The sequence below is a fragment of the Lycorma delicatula genome, chromosome 9 (assembly GCF_047948215.1).
Source record: "Lycorma delicatula isolate Av1 chromosome 9, ASM4794821v1, whole genome shotgun sequence".
Classification (NCBI taxonomy): domain Eukaryota; kingdom Metazoa; phylum Arthropoda; class Insecta; order Hemiptera; family Fulgoridae; genus Lycorma; species Lycorma delicatula.
The window spans coordinates 128981106-128994831 of NC_134463.1; the positions used below are offsets into that span (position 1 = coordinate 128981106).

The 13726-nt window shown below is 33.7% G+C and overlaps 1 protein-coding gene across 1 annotated transcript in view; it reads left to right on the plus strand.

Moving 5' to 3' along the window:
* Positions 1–13726, plus strand: part of Kul (Kuzbanian-like) — a 383998-nt gene that overhangs the window by 162520 nt on the left and 207752 nt on the right. Inside the window, exon 2 of the mRNA XM_075375246.1 lies at positions 3559–3739. Within this exon, the coding sequence (XP_075231361.1) occupies positions 3559–3739 (181 nt within the window). The remainder of the gene's footprint in view (positions 1–3558; positions 3740–13726) is intronic.

The window sequence follows — 13726 nt, forward strand, 5'->3', positions numbered from 1 at the left end:
TCGTTTAAAAGTTTAATATGCGGGTCGTCTATTGTTACTTTACGACCCTTTACGTTTGTCACTTTCCTATTCATGTTATCCCCTGACAAATAATCTTTATTATTTTACCGAAACAGCCGTCTACGTTATTTTTAAAGTTTTTTGATGTCTGCGTAAAGCTTAAATTAACCCCTAGTATCGTCAAATTTAGTTTACCAAATTATAAAGAAAGGTGAGTTGCGTTTTTTTAATTATGTATATATTTATATTCGTAGTGTTTTGCCATTATGGGAGGTCCTGTCCGCCCTAATGTCACCGACAGTAAACAGTGCTGGTGACGTGCAGCACCATGTATATATAAATAAATGAAGTTTTTACTGCGATCGGTAAATAACGATAAAGTACGTAGAACGAGTAAATATGCTACTGCATGGATAAAATTGAAACCGACCCGGCACTTGGCTGTATGGATCGAGTGAAAACGTAAAACATTAATCAGAAAAATCGTATTGATTACCCGATTAATTATGCGAATAAATTTCACATCGGTTATTTAAAATATAAATACACGAGATAATAATGTTAGGTGAACGTGAAAAATAATTCTCGATTCAGAAGACGTTATTGAAAATTATTTTAACGTATCTTTATCTACACGTTCAAACACATCCAGAAAATTCAGGGATTTAAAAAACATTGTTTAATAGCATTATCTAAAAACGCATCGCCAGAGTAATATTATTTCTGAAAAATTAATTTTTTAATATGTTATTTTAAATAAATTCATGAGAAAACGTTTAAAGTAATTTATTAAATATAGTAATGAAAAAGTAGTAAAGCTGTTTCTCATAAGCCGAAGTATTGTGTTGAGTCTTACGAAGAAATAATTTTTGTTGTCTTGACAGTGTTGAATATCTTTTAAAAATAAATGACTGTTTTTTGTTTTTGTTTTTTTTTTTTACCAAAGATTGTACATCTGTAAATATAAATACGAGGATAAATTAACATTCTTAAATTTTAATTTTAAATATCGGTGTACGCGATTCATATTCATGAACGCCAAATAATTTATTCGGCCTTTTTTGTTTGTATTTTGAAAATTCGTTTTGGCATTTTGAGGGAGCCCCGAGAGGGTGACGATAGATAAATTATTCAGCCCGTTTCCGGGGTAAATGAAAAATGAACAAAGCGATATAGCGCGCGTGGATTTTTTTACCGATATCGGTGTAGGTACTGGAGTTAACGATGACCTCGAATGAACACTCCGGCGCTATTTAACGTCAGGTGAGATCGTCATTCCTACCGTGCAGGGGAAAGCGATGCGTGTACCTTGATTACGTGAAAGTGTAACTGTTATTACCGTTCGTAGACGTTTTCGTTTAGAGTGCGGGTGTGATCCTTTTTATAAAGACTATTAAACGTCGGTATCGGCGGTTTAAGGATACAGGAATGGGCAGTACACGAAAAAGGTGCCGGCAGACTTCATGTCTCCGAACAACTTGTGGAACGAGTAAGAGAGACTTATTACATAAGCCCGGGTAAACGGATTTAGAACCGAAACCGGTTCTAAACTCGTTTACAGTTTAGAACCGGAAATACCGCGACGGACAATCGTGAAGGTTGTATCTCAAGCGCCTAAAAGTTCACGCGTACAAAATTTTCTGTCGGTGCGTGCGATCGATCGCGCCGTACAATTTTGCCGCGGACATTTTGAAAAGCTAACGAAATAATACGTTTTTAGAAAAAGTAATATTCTCTGACGAAACTGTCTTCTGCGTTTCTAGTCGCGTTAACGGCCATAATTGACGGATTTGGGGTAACGAGAATCCTCATGCTGTTCGACAGACGCGACGTGACAGCCCGAAAATTAGCGTTTGGAGTGCGCTAACCACTTATGAAGCGGTCAGACCGTTCTTCTTCGACGAGCTTACGGTTACTAGCGCTATTTAGCTAAACGCGTTACAGGAGAACGCAATACACCGCAAATTGAACATCGGTAACCCGACGTTTACTTCCGACGAGATGACCCGCCGCCACACTGGGGTTTTTCATATTAGGGACTACCAACGCGAAAAATTTCGTCGATGTCGGATCGGCCGTGACAGACCGATTACCTGGCCGCCTCGATTCCTTGACGTTGTCACTCGACTTCTTTTTTGGGGTTTATAAAGACGGGTGTACGCAACAAAGGTTGTCGACATCGATGAATTGAAAAAAAGACTCGGTGTAATTAAGGTATAACTATAGATATTCTTCGTCATGTGTGGCGAGAAATCGAATATCGTTTGGAAATTTTACTTTCCAGAAAAGATACTCGTGTAGTTCTTGTTTGAAATTAATAAGTGTTGTAAACAAATTGTCGGAAATTCCTTGTTCAACAATAAGACGTGCGTTTAAGAGCATTGTTTTGTTATTTTTTTTATTAACACCTAAAATGCGTTGAATAATTTACGAATTTACGTGTGCGTAATAAACATTTAATAATTATACAAGTTTAGCGTTTTAAAACAAAACAGTAAGGTTTGATTTTGTCGTAAACTAAATCGGTTTGTTCATTTCAAGAAAATTCGTCATAAAATTAAACCGATAGAAATTTCGTTTTGTTCGGGCAACAGATATATATTTCAAATGTTATTATTATTTGATAATTTTAAAAAAACCGTATTAAATAAAATTAAATCCCACGTGCGTGTGCTATTCAATATTGCAGTATGTTGTCTTCCCTTCATCCGAGATAAAATCAGTAGCAGATTGATTCTCTCAAAATTCTGTTACGTAAGTAACCGTATCCGATTTCATTACACGGTAAAACCTGAGTTAACGGAATTTTGCGGGACCGAAAATATTTTCCGTTGTGAACAGGATTCCGGTGTATGTAGTGATGAATTACCGGACTACAATTAAAAAGAAAAAAATATGATAGTGTACTTACCAGAACCCGATTTCATTTTCAGCAGTGGATTGTACAGAAGTTTGTTAGCGAATTCATAAGCACATAATTTCTATCTTATGTTAGCACGTACAGAACAGTATACCGGATTGTAGAACAATTTTCGTATTTTAATTTAAAAATCTTAAATTTAGGAACTGTTAATTTTGAAAAATAACGAATTTCAGTACCTTAAACTAATACGCTTTAATTTAAATTAGCCTAAATGTACTTTATTACTGTTCATTATGTAATTTAGTATTTATTATAAGAAAAAAAATAGGTTATGTTTTTTCGTACTGAACTTTTAATTTCAGATACTCTGTTTTCTGTCAACATTCTGGCTTAACGAATTATTTTAAACAACTCTGAATCGTTTTCTGTAAGTGAAAATTCCTGAAGGTCTAATAGGTCATATATTCACACATGCTTACACGGATTTTTATAAGATTGATTTTAGTAATATTTAGTATTTAATTTGTATAAAACTTAGGAATTAAAAAAAAATGGAATATGACTTTTATCCGGTTTTTTTTTGCTATTAAAATTACTACTTACTGAATTATTACAGTGACAAAATGGACCGTTCTGTGTTTTGAAATGAATTTTTTTATTCTATGTCGTAGTTAATAATCGTTTTTGGTTTACAGGTTTCGTGAACGAGTTTATTATGCACTATGAACCGGCCAGATACGAGACTTCGGTTACGTTGAGAGAACATCGCAGGATACGCCGTTCGAGCCAAGAAGACGGCGGCGGTGGGATTTCTAGCGGCACCGGCGATCGCGGTATCACCGCACCGCTTCGAATCAACTTCACCGCTCACGACAGGTGAATTAGAATTATAATTTTATACGGACTCCGATACTAGTCCGTGAATACCGCTGTTCTTTGGTAATCGCACATCTCAGGAACGGTCGACCCGAGAGTCTTTCATGTACATATCATTCTATAAAGAAATACCTTACGGTGGTTCAGGAAGCTAAACGGACAAAAAAAAAGATTAGAATAATATCCGCTTCGTAAAATAAATTATTAACGCGTCGTATTATTAATTTGTCGTTATTAATGCGTATTAGAGTAAATGGAAAAGTCTCCCTTCCCAATATTCCTGTTTATTTTCGCCGTCTCATTCGCTACGGATAATTTTAAACATCAGATGCCAAATAAATAACTAATCTTTATGTCTTCTTAAAATTTGTTTTTCCGTCGCTGCGAATATCAAATCGATAATTAAATATTACGTGTTAATTTTTTTAATTAACTAAAAGGTTTTATTAATTCCACGTATATATACTTAAGTTTTCATAAGAAATTGAAATAGTTAAAAATCAGCTTGAATAAAAAAAATTATATTTTTATTCATATGAAAGTAACCCGTTTAAGAAAGAAAAACTCATTTATTAGAATAAAATTCTTCACACTCAGCATATGTTTTTGAAATTTTACAATAGCTAAAGATAGAAAAATTAAATCAAGGTAAAACAAGGTAAATGTGACAAACTTCCCGACCCGATTTTTGAATAGGTTTCAATGTATCTTTAGAGCAAAGATAGCGGCCGTTATTCTGCAGAAGAATTACGCCTTTTGAGAGCGAGAACCAAAACTTTTCCTCATTATTGTTTCTTTTTACTTCCTAGCACGGCACAATGACTATCGTTTATTATGCATTGTTTACGAAATAATCGCAGTAAATTGGGCCGTTATCTTTTGAAAACACCGTTAACATCACTTTACTGGCTGACGCATAGTTTTGAATTTTTAACCGGCGGGCAAACTCTAAATAATGCGTTACTAGTCTGACGTTTAGATTCCGGCTCAAAATACCGGATCCGATTTCATCCGAAATTATTATGTGATCTAAAAATACCGCTTAAAATTATCGTTTAATTTCCATAAAAATTGAATTCAGGTGTCTTAGTGATTTTGAGTCGACCCTCTCGGAACTATCACATCGTACGTAGATAATGGAATGAACAATGTCGGTACTCGCCCTACAAATTTCATTAATTTCACAATTTTTATGCGTCTCTCCTCGTGAATAAGATCATTAACGCTAGTTTGAAAGCGCCATTCGAAACTGCCACCGATGTTTTGCTACGATCAAAGACGGTGACTTTTTTTGTTCGATCCAATTATAATATTTTCACGGTTATCACACTTTTTTCCGTACTTTTTTAACATCCGCGAGTTTTCAGCCGGTTTTACACCTTCAAAAAGTAAACCTTTCATCACACCACGCTGTTCGTGTACGGTACACGTTTCAAGAAGCCGGGGCGACATTTTAAAATAAACAAAACGGGTTACAATAAAGAAAATTCTTTTCAGGATGCCAAATTGAAAGTCGGACGGTTTCAATTTGTTCTCTTATATAATAAATTTTCCATCTGTTTGTAATCGTCTCTTTAATTATTGACCGACCATAGTATATAAAGATATGTCGAAACAATATGAAATAAAATATACGGTAACAAATAATATTATTTGACGATGTTTATTTGTATTTACGAAACGTTATTAAACAATACAGTTGATTTGTAAAGACAGATTAGGTTAAGCGGGCCTAAAGTACATCAGGACTTAACTAAAACTGTGTAGGTTACGTTGTATAAATCTAAACTAAAAAAATTTTACTAAAAAAACAGAATATTTAGCTTATTATAAATATAGAAAACCAGAGATATCGGCTGTAATCCCGCATTTTGTGTAGACTGAATGTGGAAACGACGGTTTTAAAAAAAATGTTGGTAATGGACAAAAATTAGATATTTGAAAAAATAATCCGTCAATAGCGAGCAGAAGCTTCATCGTAAAACAACGCCAATATTTAGTCTTACTGAAATTTGAATTTGTTAAAATCCCTTTTGCGAGAACATTAAATTGTTGTCCCGTCTTTAATTTGGTTCGTCGGTGGAGATACGTTCACGCTATCTACATTTTTCTTGAGATAAGTTCTATCATAAGTTGAGATGAGTTTAAAATATAAATGTAGTAAGAACTGTCGGGCCGGTTTTTTATTATATATATATATATATATATATATATATATATATACATATATATAAATCCGCTATGTTAATCGCGCCAACATTTTAATATGGAATTTTACAGAGCCTCATGTTTCATGAACACTTATAACCAAAAACCGCAATTTTAGCGTTGAAATATTCTGGAAAGATGTACGTACATATACTGGCCTATTTTTGATCGATATCTGCCGAACGGATTTACAAATTTCGATTTGGCATCGTGATTTCTGTATACAGGGCAATGATGCCGTTTAATTTTTGCCGCAGTTAGTTAGGGAGCAAGAAAATACGCGACCTTATGGTATCTCAAAATTTTATTCGAAGGTTAAGTAAATCTTTTCGCGTTAATTAAAATGCCTCCGAGGCAGATAACAAATTTTCTAACCTTTAGTCCTTTTAAGCAAAAAACGACTTGTTTTTATTTTTACCTATTAATAGGCTAAAAAGCCTATTTTTTCTTATTTACCGTTTTGTTTTTATTTTTAGACAGGTTTAACGGATTTTTATGAAATTTTGTTCGCTTCTGAATACGGTTTATCGATGCGATTTAAGTTCGGTTATAATCGGTAAAAAAGATGGAAAATACGGTTAATATTGTATCGCATCTTAAAATTTTACTCGGAGAGTTCAGGAATTTTCCCTTTTACATAATTCAATATCTGTTAGGCGACAGAACTTTGGTTTCTGTTTTAATCCTAAATTAAAAGGTGAGATACGGTAAAGATTTTTTTCACTCTTTTTTTATGTATCGTAAAAAAATCCTTAACTTTCCCAGTTAAGTTAACTTAATTTTTTACGCATTTTTTTCTTTTTGTCTTCAGTCATTTGACTGGTTTGATGCAGCTCTCCAACATTCCCTATCTAGTGCTAATCGTTTCATTTCAGTATACCCTCTACATCCTACATCCCTAACAATTTGTTTTACATATTCCAAACGTGGCCTGCCTACACAATTTTTTCCTTCTACCTGTCCTTCCAATATTAAAGCGACTATTCCAGGATGCCTTAGTATGTGGCCTATAAGTCTGTCTCTTCTTTTAACTATATTTTTCCAAATGCTTCTTCCTTCATCTATTTGCCGCAATACCTCTTCATTTGTCACTTTATCCACCCGTCTGATTTTTAACATTCTCCTATAGCACCGCATTTCAAAAGCTTCTAATCTTTTCTTCTCAGATACTCGATCGTCCAAGTTTCACTTCCATATAAAGCGACACTCCAAACATACACTTTCAAAAATCTTTTCCTGAAATTTAAATTAATTTTTGATGTAAACAAATTATATTTCTTACTGAAGGCTCGTTTAGCTTGTGCTATTCGGCGTTTTATATCGCTCCTGCTTCGTCCATCTTTAGTAATTCTACTTCCCAAATAACAAAATTCTTCTACCTCCATAATCTTTTCTCCTCCTATTTTCACATTCAGCGGTCCATCTTTGTTATTTCTACTACATTTCATTACTTTTGTTTTGTTCTTGTTTATTTTCATGCGATAGTTCTTGCGTAGAACTTCATCTATGCCGTTCATTGTTTCTTCTAAATCCTTTTTACTCTCGGCTAGAATTACTATATCATCAGCAAATCGTAGCATCTTTATCTTTTCACCTTGTACTGTTACTCCGAATCTAAATTGTTCTTTAACATCATTAACTGCCAGTTCCATGTAAAGATTAAAAAGTAACAAAGATAGGGAACATCCTTGTCGGACTCACTTTCTTATTTACGCATTTATTATATATATGTGGCGATTTAGGTTTCGAGTGTAAGTAAAACTTTTGCAAGCTATTTTTGACGGGTAATCGTGTTTTGTAGCTTCTTTGAATAACCTTTTACCGCATCTCATTATTTGTTTTTATATAATTATTAGTTATGTACACAGAAATTTTCCGTGGAATATTTAAGAAAGTTTTTTACTTTTTTGTTTACAAAATTATAAGGCGTTTCTTAAACCTATCGATTATTGGCGTTATCGAGTAATATATTTTAAAACGATATATTTATAAAATAACTTTTAGAAGAACGCATGAAAATAGAATAGCGAAGAAAAATCTTGAATTTTATCGAAAACAGAAAAACACAGACCGATTGATACAAAGAAATACAAAAGAATCTAGACCGACGTAAGGTAAAAAAGCAACTAATACTAGACAGAGAAACCTATAAAAAAAAAAAACAATTCAACAGATCACGGGATTCGAAGAGATCGAAAAAAGAAAGACCAAAAGCACACGGTCAGAGGAGAATAAAAAAGTTCTTAAAGATGAAAAAATTCTGGGAAGAGAAGTAGTAAATGAAAAAGGTTATTAAGCGTGGTCCACAGCGGCTGAAACGAAATAAATAAATTACGTTTAGAATTTTATGTGCGAGTCCCCTTTTTAACTGTGAAAAGGTACCGGAGTTGCATGGAGTAACTCGGATGTATTTAATACATATTATTTCGTTATTTGTTAGGAATATCACAAGTGTTTAAAAAATCCAGTTTTACCTGTTTATGTGATCTCGTTTCTAGGATATTTTTAATTCCTTATACCGATATGTGAATTTGTATATATGAAAAAAAAAGCAATTTTTTTCATAATTAAAAAAAAAGTTAGTTCTGCTTTATATCGTAAACCGTTTTAGTAACTGCGGCGAATAGTACGCGTCTAAAGTTCCAGTTTTCCTTCTTCCTTTTTTATTCTAAAACGATATAAATAAATTTAAACAAATTAAAGGTTGTTAAAATTGTGGCTATCTGGTATCTTTTAATTCCTGACCCGAGATATTTAAAAATTTCGTGCGCATTCGTGAAACCTAAAATTTATGAATAAATTGTTTAGTTTCATTTCTTATTATTTAGATTGAATTTAGTTGACCTTTCACTTTTAGTATCACTTTCTTTCCTCCTGCTTAATTACAGTCCGATATTCTAACCGCGGCTAAAATATTATTTTGCTAATTTTATAATTAAAAATGGACTAATAATTTCTATATATTTAAATTATATTTCCACTAATCTTACAAAAAAAGGAAAAAAAATTATTATAATAATAATAACCAAATGGTTTTCTATATTATCTAAAATAGAAGTGAAAAATTTTTTCTAATATATAATTGGTCTCAGATCGGCCTTATCATCCCATGTTTATAAAGAAAACTTTTAAATTGAACTCCTTTTAACCTTAATTAAAAATAAAAATCTGGTACTTTTAATTCGTGGTCCCTGAAGATTTTACCAAAATTCAGAGTTAAACAGTTAGATTCCCCGCCGAGTTGAAATTCGGTGTGTAATTTATTCTTTCATAATAGAAAGCGGTATATTTATTTGTCGTTTTACAATATCCGTATTTTATTCAGAAAGCGTTTTCGACAATCACACATGCAGGTTTATTTATTAACAGATGTTAAGTAAAAATAAACTTTTATTTAAAAACAATGCGAAATGAAAACAGAACTATATACTCTCCCACGACCCAAAATTGTGAAATACGGTGAACATTTCGAGGAGACCCTTCGAAAATTGCGTGGTATTTTCAGTTGTAATGAACCGCTGTATTAAATTTTGAAAAAACTATTCGAGTTATTGATCTGAAAACAAAGTCCGTCAACGTAGTTCTAGCTCGGCAGAAAACATTACTGCTGCCCTGAAAACCGAGCTTTTTTAATTCCAATATGTTCACAACAATTAGCCCTCTCAAAGATCAGCCTAAATCGTATTTTCATTAACAGCTCTTGGACTGCACGCTTGCAAAGTGCAACTACATCTACAAGATCGTGTCGACGTCGTGCGTTTGTCGATCGGTATTAGAATTGCAGACAGGTATGTCGATTATTTTGCGAAAATTATCCTTACTGACGAGGTCTATTTCTAACCGAACGAGTTCGTAAGTATACAGAACCGCCTTGCCTGGGCCTCCATATATCTTCTCACAATTAGTGATTTTTTTGGGTGACGAAGTGATCGAGCCGTTTTTTTTTCGAGACGGATGAACGTGCTGTCGTTACATTCGACACGGAGCGTTACAGTACGATGCTAAAATTAGACGAAATGGACGTGACCTATGTTTATTTCAAAACGGTACTACGAGGCGTCAAACGAATGTAATTATTGCATGAGAAATTTCCAGGAGGGTTACCTCTCGAAAATGAGACGACAATCGCCAAGGTCTTGTTCTAACGCTTCTTAACTTTTCCTTAAAGGCTTTGTAAAGGAAGATGCCTACACCGGTAAACCAAAAAGAGTTCGAGCGCTGGATTTATTTCGATATCGTTTCAAATTTAATCGTAAATTTTGAATTTTAGATTGAAATAAAGAAAACGACAATTTTTTTCAAAATAACATTTGAATTACACTTAATTTAACATGACAATTCTTAATGGAAAACTTTTTCCTGAGACTGTGATGGAACCCTCATTATTCTTGATAGATGTTAAGTAATTTTAGGAGTTATTTGTCTCAAATCACCAACAACGTGTACGCTAATAGCACTGATACCTATCGGTTAGTAAATTACAAAAAAAGTGAATCTGCAACACAAAGAAAGGAATTGCCGTTTGATATTTTAAAAAGGTTTCTGCGGATGTTATTTAAAGTCATACGTGTTTAATTTTTCATTTTAACTTGTAGAAACTTTTAGTAAAATGCGTCGTACCTAGAGAATTAATTTTATCAACGGGAGAGTGAAACCTTCTGTTCCCGTTCGAACGAAGGTTATAAAACTGATAAAAAGATTACTTTTTCTGTTAATTCATCCTCAGCGCGGTATATTTTAAAAAACCGAAACGGATATTTAAAATATTGGTATTTTTATATTATTACATCCAAAAACATATTTTTCGACAACAGAATAACGATAGATATTTATATAACGACAGCTAGTTAAAATTCATCTGTGCGAATCGCTTACGTAATTTTCCGGTTAATAAATTAGTTCTTTCTGCGGATTTCCGTAAACGCTTTTTCTTTCGTTCTTTTTTAAATTCACTCGTATGTAATCTTACCGACACAAATTTGTATAATGTGAACAAATATAAATAATGAATTTTGCTTTACCTTTGCGACGCAAAGATAACGCGAAAATAAAAGTAGTCTTACCGATTTACAAACAAAACTTAATTATATATACGCAGAGTAGACAGGTAGAGCTCGCTATGAAAAATTATCTTATACTTTCTTCCCGAAGAAACTTTTGAAATGTTTAAGAGTAATCTTGAAAAAAAAACTTACGCTTACAACTTACTTAAAGTAACTTGAAAAAAAGTTTTAACTTAAAATAATACTTGGAAAGTTTTCTCGTTAAAATAATCGTCTTCGAGTAAGTTATAAACAGTTTGATTTTACTTACTCCTATGCCTACAGTATTGAATTCATTAAGAAAAATTACTCTTCGAAGCGACCAAGAAAAAACAAAATTTAAGGAATAAAATATTCTTTTAACCGCTGACATTTCGATTAATAAATAATAAATAAAATATATATGTGTAGTTACTTTTATTAATAGTAAAATGAAAAGATAAAGTTTAATATTTTGTATTTCCCGATTATATCGTACTACTAGTTAGCTGTAGTGTGCACGGTATAAGGGTCAAATTTGCATTTTAGTGTTTTTGCAGTCGCTGAAGTTTCATGACCATCTCTCGCACCAAAAAACAAAACTTTAGCGTTGAACTCCGTATGAACGTATTTAAATAGGCCTCTTTGTCCGATTATCTTCATAGTAGATGGACAGATTTGGATGAAATTCGGCCCGAGGATTTCTTCATAAGACTTATTGATACCGTTTAATTTTTGTAATAGTCGACCGAGGAGCTGGGGAGATACGGATCTCATAGATCCCGCATCACAAAATCTCACATCAAAGGTTTTAAGTAAATTTTTTCACGTAATTTAAGACCCGTTTGTTAGCTAAGATACTTTCTGATGGTGTTTGGTCTTATGCGAACCTCCGAAAAATAACATTTTTTTTATTTTTCGTCGTTTCTGGATTCAAAGTCAAACATTGTTTTACTAATTAAATGATTCTATTACGTTAATATATATCGCTTTGGTTATTATTTTAGGTATTTCATTTACGGGTAGGGGATAATAGGCCAAATTTTTATCGTTTTACTTATATCTTCACACTCGATCGACCGATTTTAATGAAATTATGTACTACGAACGGGTCGTTGATGACATTTAATTTTGATTACAATCAGTGAAACGGGGAGGGAACCCGCGGCCACCACGGTTTCCGTATCTCAAAATTTTACTCAAAGAGTAGAATAACTTTTTTACCTAATTATTTACTTGTACGATTACGTAATTTATTGTTCTACTTAATTTTCCTGCTCTGTAGTTTAGTTCCCTCCAAAGTAGGTCCCTTTTTATATAATACATTCATCCCGACGATGTTTTCCATTGTCGGAAGAAGTAAACACCGTAAATCCTCTTGTCGGATTTCCTTCGATTACGTTTCTGTCTTCAAATCTATTTCCTTTAAGCCAAATTATAAGAACAGAAATCGCAAGGAGCCGTGTCTGCCGAATTAGGAAACCGCTGAAGTCGTTCGATCCCGTGTTTTGCCAAGAATTTCTGGATAAGTCGTGATGTTAGGTGTGATGAGCGTTGTCGTGTTGAATTTTCACGATTTCATGAAGGTCATGCCGACAGTTTTTTTTATTATTAACGCACGATTCGTCAAGAGTATACTCCTCGAGGATAAATTGTCAATAAATATGGCGATTGGAAAATTGATCACGACGACACTTCTGTCTCTGCATCGCAACTTATAAGATACTCTTTCCAAAACACTTTTCGAACGACTTCATCAGGTATCTTACTCATGAAATATGGCTTCTTATGATTTCTGCCTCTTTTTTAAGCTTAAATTTCCACATAAAGGTAAGAGTTTTGGTGACAGAGGAAAGACCAAAGGAAATGCCACAAAGTACTTACGGTCCTTATTAAAAAATAATTTTGGAAAATGCTTCCGACGGTGGAAACATCGCTGGGATAAGCGCGTTACAACAGAAGAGGCTTGCTTTGAAGGAGGCAAGTCATCGGACTAAACAGGTTAAAACTAGTATTTCTGTTTTCACGAGCCGAGATTCGGGTACTTTTTGATCGCATCTTGTATGTTTAATAATAATATAATTTAAAAAAGCTGACAGTATAGTTGTCTGAATTTCCCGGAACGCCTGACGGATTACAAAAGTAACGCGGTTACAGTTGCGGATTGTTTCTGATGCACGGCTTACACGCTCGGCGTAATTTAAAATATTTATCGGTCTATTTAAATACGATAGTTTTTCGTTTCTTTAATTCAATGATTTTAACTAAAGCGCGCGCGTATACGGCATTTAATTCGAGCGGATGTGGCGGTACTAGCGGCGACGGTCGGCACTAACTAAACTAATTTAATTTCACAACTAATAGAGAACAAATTTCCCTTGTACGTTCGGTAGACCGGTGTAGCCGCGAGGCTTAACGCACTAGATACCGACTCAACCTGGCGGTCGAGTTCGAGATCCGGCCAGACCGAATCATTTTGTACACCTTAAATACTTTTTATTTATTTAATTCTACCGTTCAGCTGTGACGTCATAGTATAACAGTAGTATAGAGCATTTTTGGGGCGAGGGTGCGATTTTGCAAAGATTTTTTTTTGCAAATATTGTTATTTTTTAATCGTTAACAAAAAATGTAACCTTAATTAGGCGAAACTTCGGGATACTGAGGGAGATCTTACTCTACAGCCTCACCCCCTTGACCTTATAAGTTGAAAATGTGACGGCATCAATGTTCTATGTATAGAAGTAATCTGACCGAG